Source organism: Amborella trichopoda, chromosome 3 (genome assembly GCF_054954075.1).
Source record: "Amborella trichopoda isolate Santa Cruz 75 chromosome 3, AtrichopodaSantaCruz75HAP2 v2.0, whole genome shotgun sequence".
Lineage (NCBI taxonomy): Eukaryota > Viridiplantae > Streptophyta > Magnoliopsida > Amborellales > Amborellaceae > Amborella > Amborella trichopoda.
In genome coordinates this window covers 26,462,694-26,489,107 of record NC_142338.1, presented here as the reverse complement: position 1 = coordinate 26,489,107, position 26,414 = coordinate 26,462,694, and the positions used below count along the sequence as shown (strand labels likewise).

The 26,414-nt window shown below is 38.5% G+C and overlaps 1 protein-coding gene across 4 annotated transcripts in view; it reads right to left on the bottom strand.

Annotated features, from left to right (window-relative positions):
* Positions 1-25,933, bottom strand: part of LOC18437335 (dihydrolipoyl dehydrogenase, mitochondrial) — a 31,983-nt gene extending 6,050 nt beyond the window's left edge. Inside the window, exons 1-2 of one of the 4 annotated variants that reach the window (XM_088860426.1) lie at positions 25,810-25,933; positions 24,063-24,529 (exon numbers count right to left, since the gene is read on the bottom strand). In XM_088860426.1, coding sequence (XP_088716552.1) covers positions 24,063-24,335 — 273 coding nt within the window. In that variant the 5' untranslated portion in view covers positions 24,336-24,529; positions 25,810-25,933. The remainder of the gene's footprint in view (positions 1-24,062; positions 24,530-25,809) is intronic. The other 3 variants (XM_088860427.1, XM_011626216.3, XM_006847545.4) reach the window with 3 other exon arrangements.
* Positions 25,934-26,414: the final 481 nt, after the last annotated feature.

Below are 26,414 nucleotides of genomic sequence, written 5' to 3'. Positions count from 1 at the left end.
CTGGTTTGATACTTGTGATTGTTCTACTTGTCGTGAAGAAGTTTTAGATGATTTTCCAAAAAGAAAAAGCAAAAAGAAAAAATCATCACAACAAAATCTTCATCAAAGATATATGGAAGGTGATCCATCTGTTGGTTTGCTTGGAGAAAGTTCAGGAAAATGGGATTACTACGTGACATATGCATGTTCAAATCAAAAATCCAAATTCCCTGTTTCAGAAATAGTTCCCTCAGGATGGGAAGATCTAGAAGATAAATAGATTCCAGACTGTTTAGCTTTTGATCCGCAAAGTTCAAATTATACCTCAAATTTTCCTCCTTTACATGATTGAGAGACCCCAAGAAAATGAAAAGCATGTATGGAAAATTAAGAATCCCAATGTAAGAGACAACACTGGTTTACAAAAGTCTATTTCTCCAGCCGAAGCTAGTTTAAATTGGCAAGCTGAGAATGCCAAATCTCAGAATTTAGCTCTACTTTGGATAGAAGAAAAGCAAAATGCAATGTCTACCCAGATGCAGGGATTATCAGGTATAATAGTTCAACTAAAAGAAAGAATTCAATTGTTGCATGAAGAATTGATGCATATCTTGTATACAGTACAAGATATCAACGAGCAAACTTATTTGCTAGTTCAAAAAGGACAAGAGAAAGCCTCCTTGGAAAAACAACTTCAAAGCCTTGAAAAAGACCTTTGGAAATCTCAATATCAATCCCAATATCCTCAGCATCAATACCAATCCCAGTCCTCAGACATATCCCACTTTAAGAAATCCTGACCCTTTTCGTCCCACGAGAACTCTTTACCCAGCCATTGCTCTAATTTCTCCCAGAAATTATGGTTTCAGACCATTAAGGACCTTTGAGCAGGAAAGACAATTTCCTGAAGCAATGTTTTTTCCCCAATTAAGAAAAAAACCAAATATGCACACCCCATCTTCATCCCAACATCCAATTTTCAGTCCCCAGACAACGTCACCACCAACCATTGTCCATCCTTCCACTGGTTCCCAAATACCAAAACAAGAAACCCAAATGTTTCAAAATTCTGATACTGAATCAGATGTTGTGGCCTCCTCTGTTACGGCTGAGATGAATATTCCTTCTAAACCCTTCAATGATATGAGTTCTTTTCTTAAGAACTTAACAAAAGAGCATGAAGTTAATCTTCAAAATGAAACCCACTCTTCAAATGATATGACTGATACATCTGAAACATTAATTGAAGATACATCTTCTTCTTCTATGGATTCTGAATCCTTATTGATGATGAATCCTCCTGAACAGCCACCTGAACCTGACCCTTTAATGGAAGAAGACCTCAGACCACCTAACCACCAAGAACCTCAACCAATCCCCACATATGGTGACTCCTCCAAAGGCTTTACAATTGATGACATTCCACCATCTCGATGGAATGACAGGTTTAAATAAATTCAAGAATGGATGAATTCTGAAATGCTGAATCCGGCTAATTCTTTAGCTGGTACAATTTCTAAAGTCATTGTGAGGTTAAGAGGAAGACTTTTTGATTATATAAGTCTTGGATAATACAGGCAAATGCAGTTGCAAAACAGTGAGTCCATTATTGCATTTCTTAATTACCTTGTTGCTGAATTCTCAGGCCCAGTAAAACATGAATAAATAGTTGCAAGAGAAGAGTTTTTCCAATCAAATGTTCATTCAAGAGACAAGATCTTGAAAAACACTTTTTAGAAATGAATAAGAGGTACCATAAGGTAGGAGGGATTGATGATGTTAACCTAAAACAATTTTATCTTGAATCTGTACCTCCGACTCTTTAGCAAAGAAGCAACAAAGACTATGGAAAATCAGGGGCTTACTATTCAAAACACCAGTTTTGGTGAATTATATCAATATGTTCTCCATGCCTTAGAAAGACTGTGCAACCAAGTTGAATTTGTCAAAGAGATGGAAAACAACAAGCATCTATTGGAAAAATTTTGTGATAAACCATATCTCAAGATCAAATGTAATTCAGAGAAACAATGTACTTGTCCACCTAATTGCAAAAATGACAAAAGACATCGGAGGAAAAAGAAGAAATACGAGAGATTTAATTACCTCAGAGGATCAAGGTTCCGGAATTTTAAACACAAGAAAGGAGATAGATGCTATGTCTGTGGTCAAAAGGGGCATTTTACAAAAAATTGCCCTAATCAGAAAAAGAAGAAAAAGATTATCCACCTCCTTTCCCAAGTTCTGGATAAAGAAATTGATGATGATTTAGAATCTGTGTTCTCTCTTGATGATGAGCAGAATTCAGAATCCCTATTGTCTATTGCATATTCAGACAACAATGAGGTAAATGAAATAAGCAAGACTCATATCTCAGAGATATTGTCTCCACAGGAAAGTCATGCAGAGATAGCCAGTTTACCTTTTCAGCCAACCCCAATAGCCTTGGTCCAGATACTTCCTGAACATTATGCCAAACTTTTGTTCATAACAGCCTTTTTTGATACAAGAGCATCAGCTAGTATCTTAAAACTAGATTTGCTACCAAAACAGTTTTGGGAAACATGCAACCAAACTTTTCCAGCTGCTAATGGTGAAAAATTTACCATAAACCAGATTGCGAAAAATTGCCCTAATCAGAAAAAGAAGAAAAGGATTATCCACCTCCTTTCACAAGTTCTGGATAAGGAAATTGATGATGATTTAGAATCTGTGTTCTCTCTTGATGATGAGCAGACTTCAGAAACCTTATTGTCTATTGCATATTCAGACAACAATGAGGTAAATGAAATAAGCAAGACTCATATCTCAAAGATATTGTCTTCACAGAAAAGTCATGCAGAGATAGCCAGTTTACCTTTTCAGCCTTGGTCCAGATACTTCCTGAACATTATGCCAAACCTTTGTCCATAACAGCCTTTTTTGATACAGGAGCATCAGCTAGTATCTTAAAGCCAGATTTGCTACCAAAACGGTTTTGGGAAACATGCAACCAAACTTTTCGAGCTGCCCTCAATCTTAAGGACTAGACTAGCCGAAAATCTTTTAGTTCCTCTGTGCCCTCAATCTTAGGGACTAAAGCAATGAAGGTAGCGTTCATTGCTTTGTACAAGATGCACCGGTGGAAGAATTCTTCAAAGAAGTTCAGGAAATCAATCCTGAAAGTGTCCCAAAAGGTGTTGAACGGAGCAACTGGGAACCCATCCGGGTCAGGGGCTTTGTCTTTCCCCAGGGCAGAGACTGCTGCTAGGATCTTAGTTTCTAAGAAAGGACGTTCTAACCACTAGACCCAATTGGGAGGAATGTGGTGAAATTGAAGATCACCCTTCCAGGATCTTGGGTCCATGGGTGCCAAATAAAGGTTCTGGAAGTAGGAAAGGATGGCTGCTTCAATCTCAGGTGATTGGCCAACATCGTATTACCATCTTTGATTGTGGCAATGGAATTGTCCCTCCTCCTGCAGTTTGCTATACGGTGGAAGAAGCCAGTGTTGTTGTCCCCATGGTTTAACCATTTTACCCTGGATATCTGATGCCAATGAATCTCCTCTTCTTGAGGGTGGAGAAATACTCATGTTTGTGTTAAGATTTGAGGTTGGCTTTCAAGGTCGAGACGGGGCGTGATTCCTCCAAGAGGTCATGATCTTGAATGGAGGCTAGGAGGGTTGATTGTGGTGGGAGAAGTTACTGGGGATGGTTCTACTCCAAGTTTTTAGGGAAGCCTTAAGGAGTTGGATGTTGGTTTGCAAGATCTACCCAGCCCTACTTGACACCAACAGTGAGAAGGAGTTCCACCACAACGCAATAAGAGAGGACAGAGAGGACTCTTCCAGGAGGGGTTGGGAAGGCTGGCCACTCGGTCTAGTTCATTCCAAAGAAGGTAACGTTGAGCCAAAGAGTTCAGGCCATAAATGGCTGTAAACTTCCAAAGGTACCCGTCCGTGATCCTGGACAGGAGGACAGATATGGAGAAGTACCCTAAGAAGGAGGAGACTAGAGAGTGTTCGCCTGGGTTCCAGACGACCCAGATGCCCCTGCAGCAGGGCAAGAAGACCCATTGGCTAGGCCTGCGTCCCCAGACCTGACGAATGAGTTGCAGGGATGGGTTGGGCTGCTTAATCTTAGTAAGGGCCAGGATAGTGGGATTGTGCTTCGCGCACATGTTCCATGCTGCATTTCTTTTGAGGTCTTGTCCCAAACCCCTCACATTCCATGACAAAATTTTCATGAGGATATGAGAGGGTTGTGTGAGGGTGCCAGCCTTGGGGACCTTCTTAGGGAAGGATGTGCGGAGCTAGCCTGTGCTACAAGGTCAATGGGTTGCCCCATGGAGGGTAGTTTATCGTAGTTGATGCTGGAATTGAGGTTGACGACCTCTCTGTCCTTTAATTCTCAAAAACACTGTAACTCAGAAAGCTCAGCACCCTATTCTCTTTTACAGACTACATTGTAACACAGAAAGCTCTGCACAAATCCAAGCAACTGCAATTCAAAAAGCTCTGCACACTGTTACCTTTTACAGACTACAAACTCACTCAAACAATAGAAAGAAAAGGGAGAGAAAATCTAAACACAGCACTCAAAGCGCAAACTTAGGATGCCTTCCTCTAAGGAAGAGTCCCCTTCTTATAGTTCAGTTTCGGACTTCAATAGTTTAGATCTAGTCTCTAAATTAGCAGAGAGCTGTCAGCCGCCTCTTATCTTTCTCCACGTATTTTACAAAGTAAAAGCGTCGGCAGTATTGTGTCGGCAGCATCAAAGTAGGGACACCTGTTCTTTTGATTTGACTTAAAGGTGTCGGTAGCACAAATAGTAGAGACACTTGTCTTTTGATTTGACTTAAAGGTATCGGTAGAGATACAGTAGGTTTGATTTTTAATGGGCCTCGTGTCCTGGATATAGTGGAGTCGGGCTGGCCCTATGCATTTACTTTTGATGGATTGGGGGTAGAATCCCCGTACTGTCATCACCATTCAAATTTCTTTCATCTTCGCTGACCGACATTGAGTCTTCTTCAAACATTGATAATAATTTTTCTTTGAGTTCTTCTTTGGACAGATTTGGATTTTCAGTTTGTAATAGCCTTAAATATGAGGCTATTCCTATTGACTAGCTAAGTCCAAGTGTATTAACTTTAATTTTTATGATCATGATGGTTTCGGGAACTAAATCTTTAGTATCAAAACAATACCACCATTTTATTTGTATCACTCTTTCAAGATGAGGGATATAATCCTAATTTTCATCATCTTCAGTAATAATATAAGACCATCTGATGATCCAAGGGATCTCATATAAGATGGTAAACAGGACTAGGGTCTCCATTTTAAACCAATTTCTGTTGGCTGCTTCGAATTTTGACAGTGAGCATTGTAATTGTTTAGGATAAATATCTGGGTCAGGTCCCTAATATAACATCCATTTTTTAAACCATGTAGACAATTCATTTATAGCTTCATTAAGCCTAAAACAGATAAACCAGCTGTGAGTATTTTGTTTATTCTGGAATATTAAGACCTTTTCCCAAGCTTCGATGTAATCATAATAGTTATAGCTCTTGATTTTAGAGAAAACTAAAATATCTTGGCTTAAAAGGATCAAATCCCCAATCTTTATAGGCCAATATTGTTTTGATTCGAATTTTTTAGTAGGCTACAATGTCATGCCCCCTATATCTTCGGACAACTTCTTTAGATCATGTTTCTTTAAGGATCGTTTCGTAGAACATTTGACATTTAAATTCATCTTTAGGATGCATATGATTTATTAGGTAAATTTTTACAATCTCATTTGGATTAAGATGTATATGAATATTGTCTATTGGTAAGATGGGAAGATAAGATTTTTCCCTGTATTCAGAAGACTAAATTAAGTCTTCACTTGTATTTGGGTTGTTTTCTTTGTAAGTGGCTTGTCTTGAGGTTTCACCGCTGGGTTTCATTTGGATTTTCCCCTGGATTCCTGTAAAAACTCACGTGTTAAGAAATCTGGTAAAGAATTTGTATTACCTTAGATATGTTCAATGTTGAAGTCAAATGTTGCTAAGATAGCTTGCCATCTGGCAAATATCTGTTTTGAGACAAATATTTTAACATCTTTTTCTATAACATCTTTTGCTGCCTTACAATCTGTTCTAATTAGAAATTTTTGATTAAAAATATTATCTTCAAATTTTAAGACGCAGCAAACAATAGAGAGAATTTCCTTTTTTATTGTGGAATAATTATTTTGGGCATTATTCCATTTTCTAGACATAAATCTAACTAATTGTTCTTTTCTTGAGTTTGGCATTCTTTGTTTTAGAATTCCTACAAATCCAATCTCAAAAGCATTAGTCTCTATTATTTTGAAAGCCTCAGGGTGAGGGATTGCTAGACATGGTAATTCTTTAGCTTTTATTTTGATTTTTCAAATTGCTTGGGTATGTTCTTCTCCCCATTCTATTAAACTCTTTTTGAGACGGTTATAAAGAATTGCACAGTCTCCAATTAGGTTTTTGTAAAAATCAGCAATATAATAAAGACTTCCAAGAAATCTTTGAAGTTGTGTTTTATCCTTGATTTCATCAAGAAAATATTGAGCAAAACTTATTGCCCTGTCAATGGGAATAATTGACTGATTATGTACATTATGTCCTAAGAATCGAATTTTGGTTTGGAATAGTTGAACTTTATTCCCAGACAGATCCAATCCTGCACTTTTTACTGCCTGTAGAAAGATTGTCAGACGTTTCCAATGTTGATCTATAGAATTAGAGAAAACCAAAACATCATCAATGTAGACAATCATAAATTGAGTATATGGTGTAAAAATATCATTCATTATATGCTGGAATTCAGAAGGGGCCATTTTTAACCCGAATGGCGGCATTACATTCCATTCATAGTGACCAAATGGTACGGTAAATGCGATTCTATATTTGTCCTTTTCTAAGATCTGTATTTGTCAGAAAATATTTGGGCTTCGAAAAGTCTATTAAGCAGATCCCTTTTATTAGAGATTGGGTATCTTATCCATCTTAAGGCTTTGTTTAAAAGTTTATAATTGATAACAAGCCTGGGTACTCCTCTTTCTTTTTCTGAAGCCTTCCTACATAAAATGCTGGACAGCTCCAAGGAGAATATTCCTGATTAATTTTTTATCAAGGAGGTCCTGTATTTCCTTTTACAGATTTCTGGGAGTCTACTATTCATTTGAATGGGTCAGGACTTAATAGGAATAAATTTTTCATTGAAGTCAAATTCATAAGGTAATTCAACAATGTTTTTTTTCTGTTCCCAAAAAGCATTTGGAATATCAGAACAGACTTCCTTTTCAAGTCTATTTTTTAATTGAATAATTTTCTCCTGGTTTAAGGGTTCATTGATTTTTTCTTGTATTTGTTTAGTTATTATTTCTTGTTTTAAGGTATTAATTAGAGATTCTTTGTTTTTCTTTAAAACCATAACTTGGTATATTTCCTTTAATTTTGGTTTTTCAATAAATTCAAATTTAAACTTATGTCCTTGAATTTCATACTCTATGCCAGATGAGTCTAAAGATTTTATAGGATACAGAAGACTTAAAAAGGATGTTCTAGAATTATTTCTTGGGCAAGTCCTTTTACCATTATAAATGGCATTAGAAAACATGCTCCATTATTACAAACAGCTGCTTTAGAAAGTTTATAATTGATCATAAGTCTTTTCCATTGGCAGTATTTAATACCTGGGTAGTTTTATCAAAGAATCTTGAAGGTACAAGTCCTTCATTACTACAATTAAGATCAGCTCGTGAATCAATAAGAGCAATAGCAGTAAAGCTGTATTCTTTGGAAACCACAATTGTTACTCTGGTATGCCATTTTTGAGTAATTACCTTGTTTATCATATTAATATAATTTAATTGTTTGAGATTAGTATTTTCCAAGAGATTGACATTTTCTTCTTGTGGTACCATATTTTCAACAAACTCATTTAGCAGATTTTGTTGTGTTTCTTGTTAGTCTTCTAGTCCTGATCTTTCAAGAATAGAAACTCTATGGTTAAGTGTCTGTATTTCTTTTAAATTTCTTATTTCAAATCTAAGTTCAGAAACTGTAGTTTCTCTTTCTAAGAATATTTGTTTTTTGTTTACTTTTTCAATGATTTGTTTAAAGTCATAATTGGGCTCTATAACTTTATTTTCAGTCTTCTCTTTAGCAAGATATCTAACTAGTGCATCACTTTTTTCAAGAGGATCAATTTTGTCAATTATATGTAGAACCAAGTTTTGTTCTTCAGTTAGTACATTAAGACACAAGCCTTGCATATCTAATAAAGCCTTGTAATGGTCACAATTAGAATCTTTCTCGTCATGACTATTTTCTTCAGAAATTTCAGTATTGCTGTTAATTTCATAGATTTCATCTTCATGAATCCGTATCCAAATAAGATAGGTCATCTTCAGAAGAGTGTCCAAGAAGTGTATTTGATCTAGCTATTTTTTCAGACCCTCATCAGTTATTTCATTAAGTTTTTGTTTTGTCCTGCATCTGTTAGCTTAGTGTCCATAACGACCGCACTTTTTGCAAACAGGTAGTTTTCTTTTAACATTCCTATTTTTAGGCTCATCGTTTTATCTTTGAAAATTAGGCTTAAATTTTGTCCTTTTTTGTCTCTTATAATATTTTCTATTTTTCTTATAATCACTTCTCTTAAAATCACTTGTGTTTTTTAGAGTGGGCTTTCTCAGGGAATGGATAATATCCAAATTGTTCAATTGTTCGCAGAAATCTCCCATTTCTCTCTTGCCTGTAATTTTTTGTTTTTCCAACTGTCTCTTGAGCTTGAGTCAGTACAAAGTTCTAGGCCTGTGGCGCATATTTCGTTGTCTAGCTGGCCTAAGGTATAACTGTCATAAGGGATTTCTTTTTCCCCATTAGCATTCTTAAGCTTTATTTTAACTTTTTCTCTAAACAAAGCAGGTAATCCATTTAAGAATTGGGATTTCTGATGTACATCCCTAGCATTATTTCTAGTAAGTAATTGGGTATGAAAAACATCTTTATACCACCGATAATGCGAGAGATCAGGGCACCTAAGGTTTTCTAAAAGCTCTCTAGTTCTTTTATTCCAGACAAAGGTATCTCCTATGAAATGTAGGGCGATAGTATAGATCAAGGTATTAACATAATCTTGTTGTGAAGGTATTTTTTGTTTAACCCCTTGATTATAGACAATGCTAAGAGTCTGCTTTTTAGCGTTGAGATGGTATTTTTCTCATCGTCTCGTAAGTAAAAGTCCCACCATCCTTTTAACTGTCCTGTGAATCCATTGATTATAGATCTTGCAATATCAGGGTCTCTATTACCATGATTAAAAAATGCTTCAGCATACATTACCATGTGTGTGATTAAATTCATTTTTTGGTATTCTGATAGAGCATCAATATTCCATTCAACGATGGATCTTCCATCTTATTGGACTGCATTGGAAAATATATCTTCCTCATATTGAAGATGGACAGGAGACGGACGAGGATAGTACATCTTTGAAGTAGCAGTAGGCCTAGTTTTGGTTCCGTAGTTTATTCTATTAAGCTGGTCAGGATTATGGGATGCTTCTTTAAACATTTCTTCAAGTTTGAGAATTTCATCGTTACTAACATCTTCTAACATGTTAGCAGTATTTTCCTTTTTCTTTTCCTTTTTCACTGATTTTCAGGTTAGCAAGTCTATTAACTAATTCTTCATAAAATTCATTTTCTTCTCTAAGGGTTGGTCCTAACTTGAAAGTTTTATTAGAGATAAGAATAGCAGGTTTAAATAGGACGGGTTTAAGTTTCTCCTTTCCTTTAGAAGGTGGAATTTGGTTAGAGGTAGAAGGTTTATCCTCTAGATTTTTCTCTATTCTTGTAGCTTGTTGTCCTAAACTTTGAAGGAATAAATTTGTATAATTATTTTGCTCAATTATGTGACTGAGGCTCTTAAGATTGACAGGTTTTTGTAACATTCCTTCTTCTTTGGGAGCATAAGTTTGTTTATAAGGAACAGCTCTAGCTTTATTGATTTCGATAGGTGCTTCAGGAAGGTGAATATCTTTAGTTTCTCCATTTGGTGTCTTATAAATTTTTGTAAGTACGGCTATAGTAGCATGGTTCTTGGATTTAGGAGTGTATAAATTATCAGGAAATCTCTTGTTTTTAGAATTCATGTAATATTTTAGCCAAGTGAAAAATCTTATATTGATTTTGTTTTTTATCATAATCTTAATGTATCCGTCATCTAAAAATTTTATCAATGGTTTGCTGTGATTAAGAAACCACTCCCTTACCTCTTTATTTTCTTCAAAATGAAAATCTTTTCTCAGAAGTTCATAATGAATTTTGAATTCTTCTATTTTAAGCATGTGGACATGTCCTTCAGCGATATTAGAACTAGAACTATATCCCATGTCAGAAAAAGTAGGTTCTTGGGATCCTTCAGAATTTTCATCATTTTGAGTTGAGGTGATATCAACCTTGTAGGTGGGTTGAACCACTTGTTGATTTTTCAACTGATCAAGTCCTTCTATAAGTCTTTCTTCTTGTTTTTCTCTCTTTCATTCTCTGTTTGTGGAACGGAGGAGAAAGACATGCTAGGGGGTTGTCTAGGAATTCTGTTTTGATCAAGAAATGTCATGAGCAAAGGTGAAAATTGTATTTCCACCTTTCCTTCAGCATATTGAGTTATTTAACTGATATTTTGATTTTGGATTGGTTTAGGTGGAACATCACAAGGTAAAATCCATTTTTCAGGTAAGTTAACCTGATCCCAGCAAATAGTTCTGGGGGTAATTAACTTTGATTTTTCAACATTTATTTGGAAAAGAACAGTTTGGCCCTTAGTATCTATTTTCCTAACATTGGGGCAAATAGTGGTCATGGCTTTGTAGCATACTCTATATGTGACGGCTATATTTTGTGACCCAATATCCATGTCGAAGCCATTTGTTAATAAATTTAAAGTTAGGACTTTCATAATATGAGGATCAGACAGGGAAACAGAAAATCCTAGGAAACAGATTCTACGGCTCCTAATAAAGGATCCATAAATTTTCTATGTCTACCATCTCTGAGACAAAGAAGGATAGCGATTTGCAACCCTGTTCTAGTTAAGGGTTTAATTCCTATTTGAACCAAACCTATGTGAATATAATTGTATTTTCTTCTTTTAAAATCCTCAATCTGATCTTTGGTTAATAGATTTATTGTTGTTTTAGTATCTAATATTGATACAGTTTTTTCCTCAGTTTTAATAGCATAATCACTTTAAAATTAAAAAGTGCCTTTACTATTTATTTCAGAAGTAGAGATTTTTGGAATATTTCATAATTAGAGCTCTTTCAATATTGGCAATAATAATTTCTTTAGAGTTTTTAATCATCCTTGTTTAGAACTAGCCTCAGTACCAGATCTATGCGAACTAGTTCTGAAAAAACCAGCCATTGAGTCAAGAATATAAGATCCTTGTGAGTCAATAATGAGATTGCTCACTCGAGTCAACCGAGTCAATGTATTTATGGCCGATTCTAGGCGCTGACCACGACTTATGGTGGCTTATCATCTATTACGACTATAAGGAGTGCTTATATATTAACAAAATAGGGTTTTAGCACGACTTGGACAAAGTTCTGGTAAAAAACTATCTATAGGATAATGGCTCTGATACCAAAAACCCAGCAGTGAAACCTCAAGACAAGCCACTTATAAAGTAAACAGCCCAAATACAAGTGAAGACTTAATTCAATCCTCTGAATACTGGGAAAAATCTTATTTTCCCATCTTACCAATAGACAATATTCATCTACATCTTAATCCAAATGAGAGTGCAAAAATTTACCTAATAAATCATATGCATCCTGAAGATGAATTTAAATCTCACATGTTCTACGAAACGATCCTTAAAGAAATAGGATCTATAGAAGTTGTCTGAAGATATAGGGGGAATGACATTATAGCTTACTCAAAAATTCAAATCCAAAAAATATTGGCATATAAAAATTGGGGATTTGATCCTCTTAAGGCAAGATATTTTAGAAATAGTTGCTCTAAAATCAAGAGCTATAACTATTATGATAACATCGAAGCCTGGGAAAAGGTCCTAATATTCCAGAATAAACAAAATACTCACAGCTGGTTTATCTGTTTTAGGCTTATTGAAGCCACAAATGAATTGCCTACATGGTTTAAAAAATGGATGTTATATTGGGGACCTGACCCAGATATTTATCCTAAACAATTACAATGCTCACTGTCAAAATTCGAAGCAGCCAACAGAAACTGGTCTAAAATGGAGACCCTAATCCGGTTTACCATCTTATATGAGATCCCTTGGATCATCAGATGGTCTTATACTATTACTGAAGGTGATGAAAATTGGGATTATATCCCTCACCTTGAAAGAGTGATACAAATAAAATGGTGGGTGAGTTTTGATACTAAAGACTTAATTCTCGATACCATCAAGATCATAAAAATCAAAGTTAATACACCTGGAGTTAGCCAGCCAACAGGAACTGCCTCATATTTAAGGCTATTACAAACTGAAAATCCAAATTTGTCCAAAGAACTCAAAGAAAAATTATTATCAATGTTTGAAGAAGACTCAATATCAGTCAGTGAAGACGAAGGAAATTTGAATGGTGATGACAATACGGGGATTCTACCCCCAGTCCATCAAAAGTAAAAGCAAGCTATTGGGTCGGCTCGACTCCACTATATCCAGGACACGATGCCCATTAAAAATCAAACCTACTGTATCTCTGCCGACACCTTCAAGTCAAATCAAAAGACAAGTGTCTCTACTATAGTGCTACCGACACCTTTAAGTCAAATCAAAAGAACAGGTGTTCCTACTTTGATGCTGCCGACACAGTACTGCCGATGCTTTTACTTTGTAAAAGATAAAAATGCTAAGTGGAGAAAGATAAGAGGTGGCTGACAGCTCTATGCTACTTTAGAGACTAGATCTAAAACATTTGAAGTCCGAAACTGAACTATAAGAAGGGGACTCTTCCTTAGAGGAAGGCATCCTAAGTTTGAGCTTTGAGTGCTGTGTTTAGATTTTCTCTCCCTTTTCTTTCTATCGTTTGAGTGAGTCTGTAGTCTGTAAAAGGGAACAGTGTGTAGAGCTTTCTGAGTTGCAGTTGCTTGGATTTGTTTCGTTTATATCATGTAAGTCTTTAAGTTTTTGAAATATAAGTGTGATTTATTTGTATGATTGTATGATGCTTATATTATTAGAAGTTCTTCTTAGTTGTTGTTAGTTGTTGTTTCGTTGTTGTTTTCGCTTGATTGTTTCGTTGTTGTTTCCGCTTGACGTACTTAAAAGTTAATAAGCCACCAAAAGTTGGTATCAGAGCATCAATATTCCTATAGATAGTCTTTTACCATAACTTTGTCCAAGTTCTGCTAAAACCCTATTTTGTTAAGATTATAAGCACTCCTTACAGTCGTAATAGCTCATAAGCCACCATAAGTCGCCAAAAGTCGCAGTCAGAGCCTAAAAACAACACCGAAACAATGACTTTAAGCACGTAAGTTATGGGGGAAGCCCATGACTTTAAGCAATTCTTTAAAATCTGCTAGTTCACGATCAACGCCGTCCACGAAGGCAGAATCCACCGAAGAAGCCGTCAGAGGGGACTGGGACGAACTTCCCAATGAGTATAGATAGGGGTCAGCGCCACCAGGTGTATTTGGGGAAGCAATGGACTCCTCGGAAGGGTTACCAAGGTATAGGTCATTGGGGAGAGTGGGATAAGGCTCAGAGATGGGGGAACGCGTGGGGGAAGGGAGGGAGGGAGGAGAACAGGGGTGAGGGAGGGGAGGAGGGGGTGGGACAAAAGTGGAAAGACTGGCCAAAGACTCCAGAAATAGTGGGGACGTGGCTTGCAAGGGGTGGGAAGAGGCGAGCAAAGGAAGAGAGGGAGAGAACGTAGAGAGAGAGGGGGGGAGGAAAGCAGCAGAGACGGAGGGGGAGGGAAGTCCAAGAAGGTCAAGGAGAAATGGGTAACAGGTTGCCGAGGGGGAAGCATGGTGTAAGGATAAGGCTGGAGAGAAAGTAGTAGGATAGTAAGGTGAGGGGGAGGGGGGGCAGTAAGAGTAGATCGGGGTCAAAGTCCAATAAGCTGGGGCCATAAGAAAATCTGAGGCAGCCAAGGTTGGTAAAATGATGGGAACCCACATTGTCCTAATTTAGCATATGGGAATCAGGTTAGGGGTGTAGGGAAGGTAAGGGGCAAGCAAAGAAGCCAAGAACTCTAGGTCAAGAGGAGTAGGGTCAACAGATTCCACCCCCAAGATGCTTGCAGGGAAGGAAGGCCACTCCATCGAAGGGTTTGATTCAAACTGGGAGTCCGTTTGGTCCTCAGGTTGCCTAAACACCAGTGGAATGTGCGGCGCTAAGAGTCTGAAGAATGAAGTGATAGCCAAGGGGTTGGGTTCAGGCGTGTCTTGGGTTACCTCAAGGGAACGCAGTAGAGTGAAGCAGGGCGAAGAGGAGATGGGGGGGAGAGAGAGGTTCAGAAACAGAGGAGAAAGGATTGGAAAACAAAGGGGGTTGCTCAAGGGGTAGAGAAGAAGGGAAAGCAAGGATAGATGAGAGGGGGTAGGCGATGGAGGAGATGAAGAGGTAGGGATCTCACAGGGCGAACGTAGGGGAGGCGGACAAATGTCGCCAAAAGGATTAGAGGGGTTAAGCGGGATGAGCGAGAGAATGGATTCTCCCGAGGAGGCAAGGGAGGGGAGGACAGGTGTCGAGAGAGTGGGAAGCGTGAAGGTCAGCGCCGGTGACGGCTTCACAATAGAGTTGAGAGAGGGGTGACTCGATTCCAGTCCTGTACTCATAGGCCCAGAGCAAGAGGGTGAGACATTCGGGGTTAGGGTCGAGTCAGAGGCCCGGATGGGGGACAAGGTAATCAATGGAGATGCGGCAGGTCAAAAGGGACCTAGCATCGAAGGTTGGAGAAGCGTCTCAGTGAGCTGTGGGGTGACGTCCTTTACCTAGATTTCCTTGCCACGTTGGGGAAGGAAGGTGCCACCCAGCAAAGGTTGACGATCGTCTGGCACATATGGCGTAATGTCACACGCTATAGGGGGTTCAGCCCCTGAGATAGGGCCATATGCCGTAAAGGCTTGCGACGTAGGTGAGGTCAGAAAGCGAGCGAACAGGTACAGGCCCATCTTCAGGTCGGGGCTCTCGAGGTCTCCGATTGTGGGCGGGTGGCAGTTGACTTGCAAGAGTCCTCAGTTCTCGTGTCTTGGCAAAACGAGGTCCGCCCAGCTGGTGGCGCTAAGCGTTTTCTAGTCACCTTCTTCCAGAATGAAGGTTCGAACTTATGTGATGGACTTCCGGCCTCTGGAGAAAGAACAAGCGAGGGGGGGGGGCAAGGGGGAAGCCAAGGTCCAAGAAACCTATAGGCAAAAAAAGGAATCCTCCACCTCAAGCCAAAGGAATGGTGGGATAAGTGTAGGGTCTAAAAGTTCCAGAAGAAGACGGATATAACCCAAAGGAAGGAATTCCAATGATTTCCAGTGAATCTCAACAAAAGTTCCACAAGCTTCGGCAATCTTCTTGAAGATGGTAGGGGACCATGCGTGCAAGGGTAGGTGAGAGACAGTTACCCAGACCGTCTGCTTCTTAAATGCCCTTTCAACCGGGGACCATTTATGGAGTTTCAGGCATGCCACTTGTGAATTTAAGTGTATCTGCAGTCTTTAAAGCACGCAAGGCACTCCCCTCAGAAGGGGAGTTAAAGAGGATAGCCCTGGAGGAGAGAGCGTTGCCCCCACTTTTCAATAGATCTGAAGTCATCCCTTCTGGGATGGAAGGAACCCACCAAGAACGAAAGGAGTTTAGATTTATGAGCTAGACACCTCAGCCGGCATCGAAATGACAAGAGGAGGTAGGGCGAACGAGGCTAAGGTGGTGGTGGAGGAAGCAGAACTGATTCAAAGGTGGTCGACAGAGGAGTCTGAGTGATCAACTTAGAAGTCTGCACTGAAGGCGTGGAGGAGACCAATTGAGCGAAAAAGGGCTGGGTGGTCTTGCTAATCGGTGCAAAAGGGGGCAATGAGGAAGGAAGACGACCAAGAGCTGGAGGAGAAGAGGGAGAAGAAGAGTGGGCGTACAAATTATAGATCTAGTTCTAGTCCTTAGGGGGGCGCCACCTCTGCAGGTGGCTCAACTAGGATTTTCGCCTCATCTCATCTAAGTTTCAAAGCAATAAGGACATAGGTCATTCTCAATCAAAGGGGGTATCAGTTTCCGTCCACTTCACAGAATATAAGAACTCTATGGGGAGAAATGTTGGGCAGACAAAAAACAATATACACATAGAATGAGTGTAATGGAGATGAGGATGTTGAGATGGATGAGCGGCAAGACAAGAAGGAATAGAATTCGAAATGAATCCATTTGGGAGAATTTAGATGTGACACCAATAAGCGATAAGATGAGAGAGAGTAGACTTAGGTGGGTTGGCAATGTGTGGTGCCGACCAAGTACTTGAAACACAGATCTTTCATTTAATCAAAGAAAACAATCACAATTTTAGTGGGTTTGGTATCTCTTGTGTAATTTTGGGACCCTCTTACAACTACTCGGCTTTTTCGATGCTAGGAGAAGGCCTGATGCTCGCTCTCTTGCTAGCTTTGGGTTGGGTTCAGGTTTACCTTGCTTGGACTTCGATTGGGATGGAGTTTCTCTATATAGAACTTGGGAAGCTTAGAGGTAAAGACTAGGGTTTCTCTCTCAGCTCACTTTCTCTCCCTGGGGGAGTTACTCCCTCCAAGGTCTAGGCTAGGGTTTTTTCTTTGTATACGAGGTTTCTCTCTCTCTAGAATTTCTCTATGCTCTAAACCATGCAAATGAACTTCCTCCTTGACAATGAACTCCAACCTCCCAAAAATGGGGTGCTTAAACCCTTATGTAGTTGTAGTTTAGAACATGGGTGGATTAACATTAAGGGAGAAAGAAGTGTTGACAATCAACAATGCTTGAAATTCCACTCTTGTCCCTCACAAAGCCTTCCACAACCCAAGCCTATGGTGGTTCTTATTTCTTCATTTTTGGCACCATAACGGGTGATAGGCCACCAGAAAATCCTAGATCAAAGTCCCACAATCGTTTCATTACAAATTTCATCGACAGACTCCAAGGATTGAGGGAGTTTCAGGTCTTTTCATGGTCTTGAGTTCACAATTCAGTAAAACCCCTTTTCCATATGCTTGTTTTTTGGCAGGTTCTTGCTGGATTCTTGGCACTTTACAATCGATCCTATGAGTGTTTTGGACCATCCGAAAACTACTCATATTGAGTGAGGAATGGATATTTTAATGCATGAAAATTATAAAAATCAGCCTTGACACAAATTTGCTTTGAATCGGCCTTCGATTCTTTCCTTGATCGTAGCTTCCCATTCATTATAGAAAAGCTTGCCAAGCTACGGATCGAATGCACCAAATCTCATCGCCAGATCCTTACCAGATTGAGAGAAATTGCTACAGAACCGACGAGGGGTCATGAGATATAAGAAATTGCATACTACAAAAAGCACCTGACTTCTCTAAGAATTTTATCTCTCAGAATTTTACCCACTTCTGGCTAGAGAAGTCCCTCAACATGGACCTTGTCGAAAAGCTTCTAACCAACAATATTCAAGCCCCGGATTAAACCACCATAGGGTATGGGAGGAATCAGCCATGAAATATTCCTGAAAAATGCTGTTTATGCAGCTTTATACCCCCATTTTTGGTGTATTACGGAAATAAACTTTCCAATAGTATGCTACATACTCAGTCCTTCAAAAAATGTGACTAGATGACATCATATTGACATGAAACTTAGTGGTCAAGGTTTTAAAAGCACCTAATTTCATCCATGAGGGTCTCGGGCCCATCGAATGATGCCTTTTTTTTTTGAGAGAAGCTCACTAATAATTAGTAAAGATCAAAAAGTATGGTGAGCACAAAGCGTCGCTCTATAAAAGCTCAAAAGGGACGAAAAGTACAACAGGGAAAACACTATTCAAAGGGTCTTTGTAGATGAGGTGGGCACACAAAAACTAGTTCCCCACAAGGGAGTTGGACGAGGCCCCTTCCTTTGCCAAAACATCAGCCTCTGAATTAGCTTCTCTATAAACATGGCTTTAGGTGGTATGGTAATTCTTGGTTTGATGCACTCTCTTCGAAAATGTCATAAAAAAAGTCATGATCAAGATGAGCAAGATGCCCAAGAGATAATATTCTTGGCGTCTCCTTCAACTACCAGATTTTGACTCCAAAAAGGATCAAACTTGCGAAGGCCCTGCAACAAGATAAGAGCCTCAGCAAGAGTGGAGTCTGCAACTCCAATAGGTCGGGAAAAAAACAACAAAGTAGATACATCACTAGATCGAAAGAGAGCCCCGGGTTGCCAAGGGAGTAATTGTCAAAGTTGAACTTGATGGTACCCCTTGCAGGTGGTCTCCACAAAGATGCCCCCCCTAGGGCTCACTGCAATAGGTTAGGCCAATTACTTGAAAATCAGATGGAGAAGAGTTCTCGAATAGCTTGTGGTTGGTAGCCCAAAAGGCCACGAGATTTTTGATTTTCTCCGCCAATCGTAGAAATCTCTCCCCTAAAAATTATATGGTTTCTTTCTATCTACAATACCAAAATAGTTGCTGAAATTGAAGCTTTCCAAAGGAGCCTACCTGCCTTGGGCCAAGGTAAGAGGAGAATAGGTTCAAAAAGTTCCAGGATTTTCTTTCAACCTGCTCTAGAGAACTCGCAATAGAGAAATAAATAAGCATTTGATTCTTCATCCTACAAACACAAGGCACACCTATTGGGGAGTTGGACTCCTCTTCTTTGAAGCCGATTGACAGTAAGCAATCTTTCATGAACTGCAATCCATAAAAGCATCTAAACTCTAGAGGGGATGAAGGAATTCCAGGCCTTAGAGACCGAAGCACAAAAGGGGCCCGAAGCGGTGAGGAGAGATAGAGCGAAAGAAGGAGGAGACCGGGTAAATACCGGAGGTTGCAAGGGCCCAAATTATCCTATCGGCTCCAAAGAGAGGGAGGAAAACAGTGTGAAGACTTGCGGCCAGCAAGTTAAAGTCCTCAAGCTCATTGTCAAGGAGAGGAGCCCTTCTAACAAAGGGGTTCAGGTCCTGGCAGATCCAGAGATGCTGAAGTTTTCAGCCACAGATGATTGAGTTCCCCCAGGCTAAAAGGAGGAGGTTTGGGTACTGATCTTTAAGAGGGGCATGACCACACCAAATGAAAGATTCCTGGCAGCGAAAGCTGGACCTCCAGAAACCAGAGATAAGCCCACTAGTCTTGCATTCAGGAATCCAGTGATCACTGCACAAAGCAGTATTTGTGCTTAACTACCTCTACCCAAAGGTGACCACATTGGGTAGCAAAACTCCACCACCACTAGATCAAGAGAGCAGGGTTATGGGTTTTAAGGCTACGAATGCCTAGACCCCCGAAAAAGGGGAGGTGAAAAGATCTTCAAAGAAGGACACAGCAGCCTGCTCGATTAGAGGAGGCTGATCGAGGATTGAATTCCCAACTTTCAGATGGGTGATAGAATTTTCTTGTCTCCTACAATTGGCAATCTTGTGAAAATACCTTGTGTTAAGGTCACCCCATCGGACGTGTCTTTAAGGGGCTCCTTCATAATTTTGGCCTCTTTCCAATGCTCCACAGCATGTGTATAGAAGTCCATGGAGTGTCTTCGTTGTATATTATCCGTCCAACATCGTTTTGAACTGAAACTTGGGGGATATCTTTAGGATGTTGGGGACCATCTTGAAGCTCGATTTGAGGTTGATTTGCATCGATTTCCCTCATCTTTAATCATGTCCCTTTATTGTGCATTCCAAAGTAGATCCAAATCATAAATGACTCTGAAAACCTATGGTTTTTATTCAGGAGGTCCTCCATCATCCAAAATGAGAACCCTCAAAGTTGTGCCCAAAATTCATTCTAGTATTGTCAACAGTTTTCCAGCTTAGTTGGTAGCGGTTTCCTATAGGGGTTGACAACCCCACATATTTGCTATCTGTCGGCTGTCTTTCTTCTGGGAACCATCACCACCCCTATCTTTTTAGAATTTCTGGGATGGGTGACACCCAAGTGCCCATCTTCCAATTTCAAATGGGCCTTTGGGTACGGTTTTTCCAAAATGTATGCAAACACTAACCTTTTGTTTCTCCCCCTTTTTTTTTTTTTTTTTTTTTGGATGATTGATGAAAAGGTTCCACATGCTGATTTTAGGACTCAAATATCTACCTACCATCATAAGGGACTGTAGAGAAGACGCTTATGCATCAGGATGCATCAAGATATCAATTATTAGGGTACTGGAACTTTTTCTTGTTTTTTAATAATTCTTGCAACTATATTTTAAAGTAATGAAACTCTGACCAAGGTAAAATGTTAAACATTATACAAGGTGCGTTATGCGTTTGCAGGATGAAGAATCAAATGCACATTTACATTTCCATTGTGAGTTCTCTAGAGCAGTTTGGATGAGAATCCTGGAACTATTTGAATGGGCTTGGGTCATCCCAAGCTCAATTCCCCACTTGTTTCAAGCTAATATCTTCTCACTATGGCCCAAGGTAGGTAGATTCCTTTGGAAAGCATTGATTTCAGCAACTATTTGGTATTGTGGATAGAAAAAAACTACATAACTTTTAAGGGAGAGAGCTCCACGCATCAATTGGCGGAGAAAATCATAAAGCCAATGGCCTTCTCGGTTACCAACCACAAGCTTTTCAAGAGTTCCACTTTCACTGATTTCCACAGTAATTGGCCAAACCTACTATAGCGAGCCCAACCAAGAATCTCGAGGGCATCATTGTGGAGGCCACCTGAAAGAGTTACTATCAAGCTCGACTTTGACGATTGCTCCCTTGGCAACCCAAGACCCTCATTGATCAAGTGATGGCTCTATTTTGTTGTACTTTTCCTGTCTTATTGGAGTAGTGGGCTCGACTCTTGTTAAGGTCTTGTCCTATTAGAGAGCCTTCGTAAGTTTAATCTTTCATGGATTCACAACATGGTAGTTGAAGGAGATGCCAAAAATATTATCTCTTGGGCATCTAACAGTTCATCTTAGCCTTGGCGTTTTGACGACATTTTCAAAGAGATAGTGCACATAATCAGGAATTGCAATACTACTTGGTACCACATTTACAGAGAAGCCAATTCAGAGGCTGATGTTTTGAAAAGGGGGGAGGGCCCTTTTCAATTACCCTATGAGGAACTAGTTTTGTGTGCCCACTTGATCTCTGAAGACCCTCTGAATAATCTTTCCCCTTTGTACATTTTTTACTCTTTTGGATAGAGTGGCCCTGTTGGGTCACCATACATAATGATTATCTTGTAATCTTTACTAATTATTAATGCAATTATAGTGAACTTCTCTCAAAAAAAAAAAAATGTAGAACATTTATACAAGGTTCACACGTCTATCCTACAAATCTCTTTTGATGATGCGCAAAGAGCTTCAAGTGGACAGTGTGATGAGTATCTTATGTGGAAGCAACAGATTCCTCCTAATTCTTGTGTATATTTGGAGGATATGAACCCTAGGAAGACTACCAAGAAGAGCAAGCATTGCTTGGGATAACTTTCTCGTTATTTTAGGGTTATTTTCAATTATTTTTTATTGCCTTTATTTTTTTGGAACAATTGGGGTCTTTCTAGTCATTTTATTTATAGTCAAGGTCATTCATTTTAAAAGTGACTCTAGTTAGGACTTTTGAGCCAATTTATGATTTTTATGGACACTTAATGTTCTTTGAACATTAAATAGAATATAAAAGCAGAGCATGACGCCGAAAGGGCTCACTCATGTGGTCTGTTTATGAGGAAAAGAAAGAAAAGCTCCATGCTTTTGAAGCCCTCGCTAAGGTGTGAGGAAGAAACCAAGGTTTCTTATAATTGTTGCATGTGTTTAGCCTAAAGCTTGCTGATTATACTGTTTCCATCGAATTTCCCACATCAAGTTTTCCCAATAAGCAAGTTACAACATGATTATCAACTCCCAAACCAAGTCATTTATTTACCAAAGAAGACCACGAAAGAAATCACAATAGGAGGCTCACCACATAATTCTACAACTACTACAATTGCCTTAGAAACCTTTCCACCATGATTTTTTATATGAGACGCATGAAACTTTTTCACATAATTAGATACTACCATTAAACAAGAAGTAGAACACATTGTCTAAACCAGTGAGCTTCATTGTGAACTCTGAATTCACAGATTGCTGATCCAAATACTTAAAGAGGCCACACATTAGGAGACACAAAACAAGCAATTTCCTATCAAAAGCAAAACTTTGTTGGGCTACCTATGAAAGACTGCAATTTACAAATCTATAAGAGGCTTCTTTGATTGCTAACAAGAGTGGCAACAGGTGAAGTACAATGTCGAACAAAGTACTCTAGTGTCCTCTAGAAGAATTTAGAATTGGATGTAAGTCCAAGAACTCTATTATGAGTTAGATCCGACTTACCTAATCAAAATAAATAAAACTGGAAGCAACCAATGTTAATTACGTAGAATTATCACAAACATCCAAGTATCTAGTAAAAAAAAAAAATAGAAAGGAACCCCATGAGAATAAGGTGAAACTCCACATGGGTCATCAACATATTTCTAGTTTTAGTTCCAAATATTGCAGAACCCACTAGTGCATAAACCAATTTAAAATTAGTCAAAATATCATTCTTCTTGAATGTGCAAAACATCAACCAAATTTAATATCCTATCCATCAAAATATAACGGCCAGCAAACGAAACAATCCTATATCCAATACAACATTTAGAAAGAGAACATACAGTTATACCACTAGCAAGGACATCGTAAAAGGTACACAACTAGCTATAAAACAAATGGCTTCTTCACAGCTATAAAATAAATAGTTACATTCCACCTCCTAGATGTATTCCATTACTTTATTCAATTATTTTTTGTCTAATCTCCTCTGCATATGGATATCAATAAGCACATAGTTATACCACTAGCAATACAACAGAGAAAAAGAGAACATACAGTTATACCACTAGCAAAGACAACGTAAAAGGTACACAACTAGCTATAAAACAAATGGCTTCTTCATAGCTATAAAATAAATAGTTACATTCCACCTCCTGGATGTATTCCATTACTTTATTCACTTATTTTTTGTCTCATATGGATATCAATAAGCATTTTCCAAATTAAGTAAATGTATGGTTTATCAAATATGAATTGGGATTCTTTATCAAACGGAGGAGTAGGGGTCCTGCCCAACCCTGCTACTCTAACCAAAAGAGAAACAGGACTCCTCGGAATTGGGAAGCTGCACTTCAAAAAGTGAAACATTCAGACAAGATGTTCATTTTACCCATGTACACAAAATGTGGCCAGAACATCATGCTATTCTAAATCCAGTTTAATTTACCTCAAAATAAGTGATATACATTAAAAACAAATCCAAGATCATCCATTCAAAAAGTAGTTAGAATCTTACAAATGAAACTTATCAAGGCAATGAAAACCTAGAAACTACTTACTGAAGTCAAAATTTCTACACCAGGGAAGAGAAAGAGGTATCATTTGCATACTTATAAATAGTGTTGAACAGTTCTATTTGCAAGAGAGAGAGAGAGAGAGCTCTGGATCGTGAATTTCCAAACACATAAGGAAATAAATTAACCAACCATCTCATAATTTCCTAGTCAATATTTAGAACATCTTCTCCATGAAAAGATAACATTGATACCGAAGAAGAATCCCCCCCCCCCCCCCCCCAAGTAGTAAACCATTCTAATAAAAAGTATACAACTTCATAATGTATAGATCATGAAATTGTCAAATTCACAGATTTTCTTTCAATATACTACTCTTCCATCCATAACTAAAACATGACATGATGATACAGACTAAAAATAATGATAAAGTGGATTTAGCTTGTGAAAACAATTTGTTGGAGAGAATTAATACATATCCAAAACTATATCAGTCACAAAACATGATACTCTGCAGCATAAGACCAAATCAAGGGGAATGCCAGGGAAAGATCGGCCATACCTTCGATGGAATGCATCCTACGTTTAGGCACGTCCCACCAAGAGCCCCTCTCTTCTCAATACAAGTGGTTTTGAGCCCTAATTGAGCAGCTTTAATGGCAGCCACATAACCGCCAGGCCCTCCCCCGATCACGACAACATCGTTCTCTTCTGAACCAGAAGAGAAGCTCCTGTACGTGTATACAGAGGTGAATCGCCCGCTATTGGATTTATAGTCTCTGATAATTTGCCCTAGAATTAAGGCTTTACGTCTAGTACAAGCCACCATGGACATAGCTTGGAGCTCCTTTCTCTGGGGGCGTGTTTGATAACTGGAAGGTAAATGTTTTCTGGAAATTGGAAGTTCTTCTTTGCTGAGAAGAAAGAAGTTATTGTAAGAAGTTATGGGTTTCTGTATTTGTTAACCTGCTGGAATGTTAAAGAAGCTCTGGAACGTTAAAGAAGTTATGGATCTCTGTCATTGACAATCTGCTGGAATATAAGGAAGTTACTAAGTTACATAACAGGCCTTACACTGTAGTCTACACACAGAGACAAAATAACGATGTCGTCTACACACAAACAAAATACTCTTTAATCAGTTACATAACAGGCCTTACTTTGTAGTCTACACACACAAAGAATAACCATAAAAGACCAAAAGAGAGCATCAAACATCTACAGCTATGGTACTATCGATATATTCATTCGTGAGGAGAATAAGTCCAATACAGCTATATGAAGGGCCAGTTTTCAATTGATAGCATACTAAACTGTATGATAGTGAGCAGCATTGACATTATAATGGTGAGCAACATTGACATTCTTTTTTGGATAGTTCAGTCATATGAAAGAGTTATACAAACGTTAGAAGCAATAAACCTTTAAATATTTCACAATTACCCCAATCACAATCATAACTAAAATTCACCTCAATCATCAAAGATAATCAATTTTCTCTCATTCAAACTTCATGGCAATGATTTGTTCTGCTTTGCCTAGAAAAACTATTCTATACATCAAATAGTCAGAATTAATTAAATTGACTATTGGATTCTTCAACCATTTCCGGAACAAAACATCCACAACAAACTCAACAAATGATTTCCTTGGGAAATGTTGTTATTTGAAAAAAATTCCAGTCAATCTATAACAAGTTGTTTTTTTTTGTTCGCTGATTGTATAACCACATTCTCAATGGTCAGATAAAACCCTATGGTTGATATTGAAAAATAAAAAGTAAGTTTAATCTAAACCTATGGCAAAAAAGAAAGCAATATTGCAATTTTTTTTCTTTTTTTTCTTCACGACCAACAAAAGAACTATCAATGAAGAAACAATAAGCTAACCATGAATCAAATTTAAGCAATCTCATTGATTATCTCATTTTCAGAAGATAGCAGTCACAAACAAGAAAAAAAGAAAAAGGGGACACCAAATGGTTATGATCGTCACTTGTGTAGCAGAAGAAACCAGATGAAAAGAAGAATTGGAAAATGAGAGAACTGTGAAATTTAGCTGGAGTGGAGAGAGGAAGGCTGGATGAGGGGCAAGGTTTCCACAGAGAATTGTTTACCAAAAAAACAGCCAAATTATTTTTTTCCTATAGAGAACAATTTACCACAAAACAATATTAAGAGAAAACCCTAGATCCATTTTCACCATGTTTGGAACCTAGAGAAAATATCAAAGAGAAAAAAACCATGGGATAGAGACAAAAACCAGAGAGAGAAAAAAATCAGGGGAGAGAAAAAAAAACTGAGATATACCTTTGTGAGGAGGCTCGTAGGCACAAAGAGAAGCGCGAGATGGTCTCTGCTCTGTGGTTAGGGCAGTCGGGGGCAAGCAAATACCCTCTTCGTCGCGAGGGCAATACGGCGAGGTTCCCATTTCAAGTTGCGTCATTGTAGACGGAACTTTTTCTTAGCCTAAAAAGAGGTAACAGGTAAGTTCCTAGTAAGTGACCTTTTTAACTTACTTGTTTTTATCAAACATGAATCTGGAACACATAAGTTCCATCTTCTGGCAAGTATCGTCTAGTTATCAAACACGCCCCAATCTAGATGGCTTTTCTTGGATATTTTATAGGTTCAACATGCATTTACTGGGTTTTATACAAGACTGGAACCTATGCGGCAGGTCTCGCAAATAACCTCATTCTCGAGAAATTTATCAATCGAATTTCTGTCATTTCCAAAATCATCAATGCTTCGTAAGGCATCACTGTTCATCGTAGCTTTTCCCATAATTGCGGTGGGCTACACAAATTCTTAGCCATTTTTCAATTAATTTGAGTCTGCTGTACGAATTTCGGTTCGTCATTATGTTTTATTAAGCATCATACTTTCAGTGACACCATAAATCCCTATATCTT